The sequence below is a fragment of the Belonocnema kinseyi genome, chromosome 2 (genome assembly GCF_010883055.1).
Source record: "Belonocnema kinseyi isolate 2016_QV_RU_SX_M_011 chromosome 2, B_treatae_v1, whole genome shotgun sequence".
Classification (NCBI taxonomy): domain Eukaryota; kingdom Metazoa; phylum Arthropoda; class Insecta; order Hymenoptera; family Cynipidae; genus Belonocnema; species Belonocnema kinseyi.
Window position 1 is genome coordinate 119,252,515 of NC_046658.1, and position 7,568 is coordinate 119,260,082.

At 33.3% G+C, this 7,568-nt stretch overlaps 1 protein-coding gene across 1 annotated transcript in view; it reads left to right on the forward strand.

Moving 5' to 3' along the window:
• The first annotated feature begins 2,335 nt into the window (after positions 1 to 2,335).
• The window catches only part of LOC117182962, an 18,762-nt gene continuing 13,529 nt past the window's right edge, over positions 2,336 to 7,568 (forward strand). The window contains exons 1-2 of the mRNA XM_033376082.1: positions 2,336 to 2,418; positions 6,458 to 6,498. Coding sequence (XP_033231973.1) covers positions 2,385 to 2,418; positions 6,458 to 6,498 — 75 coding nt within the window. The 5' untranslated portion in view covers positions 2,336 to 2,384. The remainder of the gene's footprint in view (positions 2,419 to 6,457; positions 6,499 to 7,568) is intronic.

The following is a 7,568-nucleotide window of genomic DNA, read 5'->3' on the forward strand; positions in this document are numbered from 1 at the left end:
AAAAAGAGAAATAGCATAAATTGTGTAATATTTTTAAATCTCTTTAGATAATAAGAAGGAAATATTCTGAAACTTGGAAGTAGGCTACGTTACCTCCACCAGTGCAAAGTATTTATATTATGTTATTGCTTTAAAACGGAAAATAAGAATTACTTACACTGTAATTTATTTGATCTTATTTTGTTTACATTGAAAGCAAAAATTTCACAATATTCATGTTTCATTGTTTCAGCAGAATTCAAAATTTTACAAAATCGTTTTCTTTGAATACACGTTTCTATTTGCAAGGTATCTTGTTTCTATAAATTTCTTTTAGTCATTATATACACTTAAATAGTCTAAAAAAAAGGAGTAGGAAGGGTTTTTGGCCCCAGGGAAAAGAATTATTTGAAAACTCAAAAGTTACTGAACCTTTCTGCCCAGAATGGTTTAATTTGAATTATTTTTGCAGCCTTATTGTACCTTATCCTTTAAACATATATCTGTTTTTTAAATTTATGGTATAAATATATACCGATAACTATTTAAATGTTGAAAAAAATTTTTTTTTTATTGTCGCAAAATTGTAAAATGGTAAAACCATGAAATATAATGCTTCTTTCAGTTCAAGGGTTTCTGCTGACCTACATATAAGATACTTTCAAATATCAAGTATTTTCAGCTGGAAAAAATTTGGAAATTACTTTTTATCATTGATAAGTTTGGGTCTTTCAAACTGATCTTTAAATTTAAATCAGTGAGCATACATAGTATATCTGCGATATGCGATGTTTTTACCTCCGGGACGTGTTATCTCAAGTAAATGAGGAACAAACAGTGCGACTGAGAATATTTCATTGCTTTTGTTCACGAGTGTCTAGACTAAGAGTGCAGTTAAGCCATCGGTTCAAATTCCTACAATTTAAATCCGTTTTAGGTAGTACAAAGGCACGTTTTGGCCTTCAGGAGTAAGTGCGACCATAAAATTATGAATAGAGTTGTCTCCAGAAGAAGTCCCAAGTGGTGCCCATGCGGACAAGGACCTTCTGACCATTTCCCGTGCGACGTTGCCGAATTTTGTAATTTTCGAATGTCCAATTTCTAAATCTCTGGCAACGTCGGAAAATCAGGGCGATTTTGATCTTTTCACCTCGCTAGGGGGAGGAGAGGAGCCGAAAGACCAGTGCGTTCTGAGACACGAAAGTGAAAACTACTCTTATTGTGAACTTTGTAAACTCCCTTTCAAATATTTTTTGTATACTCAGACTGAGCGCGACTTGCACTTACGATAATGATGTTAATTATCCTTTTTTGTTGATGTAAATTCTCCTTTAATAGATTTTCTTTAATAAATAATTTTAAGAGCATTTTTTGGTGTTAATTTATTGAACAGAGTGAACCTTGAATTTAATACAGCACGTATAAATTATCATGTACGTGCAAACAACGAGTGACCTACTACTAAACTAATCCCGCTACTCACACTATAGAAAAAGTCCAAATCATGATTTATTTAGAGCATGCTTCACGCGCGATTTGTTAAATTAAAATAACACGAAATTAGAGAAATTAATAGTGTTATACTCTCGTACATGTTATTGTACTTTATTATAAAGAAACATTCAACTGTTAAAAAATACATTTTCTGTGATCCTTATTTTCCTTTTGCACGAATAAAAACTTTGACAACATTTACAATCCCGTGGTCCAAAAAACTTTGAAAATCCTAATTCGCAATCTAATTATTTCAATCCTCTCACTGGTATCCTCTGGATTTCTTATGGTCTCTTATAATTTATAAGATATAAGTTTTAGAATTTTACAAAATCCAGGAAAAAAGTTCAAGTACTTTCAGGAATTATTCCGATCTTGGAATAGCTTCTTACCACGTTGGAAAATTTCATAGTTTAGGCAAGAGTTACTTGTTGTATTTTTACCATTATTATTAGAACATTAATGCTACGCATCACGAAAAAAACAATGATATTCAAAATATCAACTGTTTTTTATGCATTCAAAATAAAATTATTTTTATTTTGGCCTATTTGCTCATTTCAAAACTCAATTTAGACACTTTAATGTAATCCTAAATCGTACATCCACAAAAAGAAACAAGTTAGTAAATCATTAAGTAGGTAAATGTTTGCATTGTTATTTTACGCATGATTTTCAGGTTAGCACTCCTCAAGTGTCGGGCACATTACAGCAGCTTAAAATTATTTCTATTTTTATTGATCCTTGACCATTTTTTCGACACATGTACGCAAATAGTATATAAGGCCATTAAAACAACTGTTTTTTCATCTCAGAATATTCAGTTTCTTTCCATATATCGTAATTTCGAGCTTTTTATTCTAGAAAAAATCTGGATTTCAAAAAAATTGTCTTAAGATCCGGGTTTCACGATGAATTGGAAAGTGGCATTCCTTTTATTACTAAGTAAGTAATCATCTATAAAAATATACATACTTTTTGTGACGAGATTTTATTTGACAATTTTATTATTATTATCCATTTTTAAGAGCGTATACACTATTTTCATACTTTTTTGACAAAAAAATCCTTTGTCATTTTAAATATATCAAAGTACCTTCTTAAATTTGCAAACCAACAGAAAATTTGTTGACATTGAGCTTTATAATCAATATTTTAAGTTAATAAAATTGTTTTATTTTTCTGAAAAAATTCTTTTTTATCGTATGAATATCGTAATATAGTGAAACTCTGAGACTGGGCCGATTTTGGGGCCGGGGGAGGTGGGGAATTATCCAGCTAGAGGCCGGTTTCGTATAAAACGCTTTTGTTTTCTCATGCCTGAGCGACTACCGATCACCCCACGCAGCTCCTTTTACTCCTACTTTAATTTAAAAATTGAAACTTATGAAATGGAAAACTTAAACACTTAGCATCTTGCATGGATATTCAGAGCTATACAAGTATAACCAATTATAATTAAAGACAATTTCCAATTACTGACGTATCAATTTTAGATATTTGAATTTTTACCTATTTTGATTTCATACAATACAATTTTTAATTCTTAGTTCAAAATCGTTTAATTGTCAACAGGTCCGTAAGAAATTTTATTCTAAATGTTTGAATAATACGCGTGAAATTGTAAACTATTACACTGAAAATTGTACATTTTTAAGAAGAATACAAAACAAGATTGCTATCATATGTACCCATATGTAGCTTCGCTCTTGTTCGTCTCCCATGCTTAGGGCACGCTAAACACAAATGAATCATCTTCAAAACATCCAAATATTATAGAAAATTAGCCTGCGCTGAAAAATTACAATCTTAGGTTTGCCAATATCCGACACGTCTCTAAATGGTAAGTTCACTACCCGGGTTCATCGGATCGTTCACCACGTCGTTCAAAACGTCATCTGCGAGAAGTTTAAGAACACTTACACTGTGTGAACAGTCAAAATAGCATCAAATGGTGATATGTCGATCCGGGTTCACCGGATCTTGCACCAGGTACTTTTATCACGTATTCTACGAGAACTTTTTAAAATTTTTGATTGTACCAACTATCAAAATAACTACAACTGGTGAGTTGAAGACTTATGTGCTCCGGATCGTAAGCCAGGTCGTTCAAGACGCCATCTACGAGAATTTTTTTGAAATTCAAACTTTGCGATTAACGAAAACAATTCCAAATGGTGAGCCGACATGCCAAGTGCATCGGGCCGCATACTCGGTAGTTCAGCACGTATTCCACGATAGCTTTAAACGAATTTAAATTGTGCCATTTCTCAAAATAACTACCAATGGTGAGTCGACGATCCGAGTACAGTATTTAGGGGACCAGGTAGCTTAGCACGTATTCTGCAAGACCTTTTCAATATTTAAATTGTTCGAAAAGCCAAAATAACTAAGAATTGTGAGTCGACGACTTGGGTTCACCGAATCATGTACCAGGTGGCTTTATACATATTTCACGAGAACTTTAAAATAATTTAAATTGTGCTGACTACCAAAATAACTAAAAATGGTGAGTCGAAGATCTATGTGTGCCTGATCGTGCACCAATTCGTTCAAGACGTCATCTACGAGAACTGCTTTGAAATTGAAACTTTGTGAATGACGAAAACAATTCCAAGTAGTGAATCGACGACCCAGGTGCAACGGATTGCACAATAGGTAGTTTAGCGAGTCATCTACGAGAATTTTTGAAATTTAAATTTGGTCAATAACCAAAATAATTACAAATGGTGAGTCGACGACCCACATGAGCCGGATCATGCAACATGTATTTTAACACGTATTCTACTAGAGCTTTTTCAACATATTAATTGTGTCAACTATTAAAATAAATACTAATGATGAATCGACGACACGGGTGCAACGGGTCGCGCACCAGGTAGCTTAGCATGCATTCTATAAGAACTTTTTCAATATTGAAATTGGTCGAACAGCCAAAATAACTAACAAATTATGAGTGGACGATCTGGGTCACCAGATCTTGCTCCAGGTAGTTTAGCACGAATTCTAAGATAGCATTTTTGAAATTAAAATTTTTTTAATAACTACAACAATTACAAATGGTAAGTCATCGATACGGGTACACCGGATCGTGCACCAGGTTGATAAGCAGGTATTCTACGAGTACTTTTTTAAAGCTTACATTGTTACAACAGCTAAAACAACTAAAACTTGTGAGCAGGCGATTATGTGCACCGTTTCGAACAAAAGGTTGCTTAGTACGTGTTCTGCAAATCACCATTTTCATTTAATTTGATAAATGGCACAATTTAAATTCTTTTAGAGTTCTCGTAGAATACGTGCTAAACTACCTAGTGTGCGATTCGGTGCACCCGGGTCGTCGAATCACCGTTTGGAATTTTTCTCGTTATTCACAAAGTGTAAATTTCAAAAAAGTTTTCATAGATGACATTCTGAGTAACCCGGTGCACTATCCGACATACATGGGTCTTCGACTCACCATTTTTAGTTATTTTTATAGTTGGCAAAATTTAAATTTTCTTCAAGTTCTCGTAGAATATGTATTAAGCCACCTGGTGCACGATCCGATGTACCTGGATCCTCGACTCACAATTCTAAGTTATTTTGGCAGTTTACACAATTTAAATTCTTAAAAAGTTCTCATGAAATACGTGCTAAACTACCTGGTGCTCTATTCGGTGAGTCCGGGTCGTCATTTCACCACTGGAAGTTATTTTGGCTGTTAGCACAGTCTATATGTTATTTAAGTTTTCGCAGATCACGTCTTAAACGACGTGGTTAACGATCCGATGCACCTGGGTAGTGAACTTACCCTTTAGAGACGTGTTGGCTGTTGGCAAACCTAAGATTGTAATTCTTAGCGCAGGCTAATTTTCTCAAACACTTGCGTGTTTAGCGTATCCTAAGCATGAGAGACGGACAAGAGCAAGGCTTGCGCCATTCTACCATTCAGCCATTACCCATGTTTTGGTTAGATATTTCCAAGTGTATTGCCATGCTTGAGCCATGCAAACTTTTTTCACGCGCGTATATGAATTTAAAACTGGCTATCAAGGCTTTAATGAGAAATTTTTAAAAATTGTATAGCGAAATTGTCGTAACATTTTTAATAATTAGGGGAAGTGAAGGCTGGGGAGGGATGGAAGGGAGAGGAGAAGGGAAATAAAAAAGGGTGGAAGTGAGAGTAATAGAGAGAAGGTGCTTTAGCTTCCCCCCAACTTACTTCCGCACCTCTCATTTTCCCTGCCCTCTTCTCACCAACCCTTCCTTCACTGTATATAAAATAAAAAGAAAACTTCTTCAAAAAGAGAATAAAAGAATACGTCTTCAAAATAAGGTTTTAACATTTTTAATTCGTCTTTATAACACTAAACTAAATAATTAAAAATTTTGAAGGAATTTTTCGTAATATTAACCTCTTTTCCAGCTTTTTTAAATAAATATTTTTTAAATTAATAATCTGAAAAGATAAGAAAAAATATATATTTTTTTAGAGAAGAAAATTTAAAAAAGAAATTTTCAAAAACTGCAGAAATAAAAAAATCTAAAATAAAAATCTTCACCAATGAGAAATAAAAAAATAGAATCAAATAAAATTGAGAAAATAAATACGGACTGAATACTGTGAATGAATTTTCAATAAGATTAACCCCTTTTCCAGTTAAAAGAAAGTATGTATAAAGAAGACAAATATAAAATGAAAATAAGAGAGGCGCATAATTTTCACATTTATTTTCAAGGATATATAAAATATATTATTTTTCTAAGTTTCATGAAAAATTTCAAAAGATTTTTTAAGATTTCACACATTTGGAAAAAGTATCTAGAAAAGTTTGAAAAAAATTTATTTTCCAGGACTTTACAATGAATCATTTATTTTATTTAATGAACGTAAATGTCTTTATTTTAAACAAGTTTTTACTTATTTTAAATGGAGTTTCACTTTGAAATACTCAAGTTGAAGTAAACTAACTAATAACAATGTTTTATTCTTATTTTTAAGTGATCGATGCAGTATTCTCGTACTTTCCCGTTTTTGTTGGGGTGAGTATTAATTCATTTGAAGCTATTTAAAATTTATATATTATATATAATACAATATGGGAAAATAGGGGATCTGAACTAAACTCATTGGGACTACACTCATACGCAGAAAAAAACGGAAGTAGGTATATTTCATGTTAAAAAAAATATAACATGTGTGCTTGCGGCATTCGCCAAGTTTTTATGTTTTTTTCTCGAAACCGATTTTTCGAAGTTCCGACTTCAAAACTACCCCGGTGACACGTTTTTCAACTTCGAAAGTGTATATTGAGCCTTAAATGCAGGGAAGTCATCTGGTTATATTCCCCAATATGTCACTTCGTTCCAGCCATAAGCACCCTTTCCATGCGGACGCCCACATATGATTTTTATTGAGAAAAATGTCCTGATACAAACTTACCCAAAAAAGATTAGGCTTAAAAAAAATTCAAAAAATTTTAGCAAATTGTATGTCTTTATTTGTTTATTAAAACAACAATTTTTAACTATCCTTTGTTGACCTTAATGAGATAATCGGTTTAAACATTTTTTAAAGAAAATTATTTCAGGCCCTTTTAAGTTAACATCTAGGCACTATATATACAGGATGTCTAAAGAGTCCCTTTGTCTCTCACGCTTCAGTGAAGATGTTCGAATTGAAAACCTTGAGCTTCTTGATAAAACGCTTTGCAATTGTAAACATGCAAACAAACAACGTTACGAATCATCTCCCTATCAATCAAAGTAGCCTGTTGCAGAATCCGATTCTGCAATTCGTCTAAGCTTTGCGGTGGCGTTGAGTATACCAAAGAAAATAGTCGAGAGGCATCAGATCAGGAGATCTAGCAGGCCACTCGATTTCACCCCTTCTTCCAATCCACCATTGAGGGAACTCGAACCTCCCTACCGTAATGAGCCGCTGCTCCGTCCTGCTGAACCAAATATTTTGAAAATTATCGCTTGTAATCTCCCTTATTCTTGGTACCATTTGATTTCTGAGAAGCTCTTCATATGTACGGGCATTGAGATTACCATCGATGAAGAAAGAGCCTATCAATGTATCATTCAAGATACCGGCCCAAACATTCATC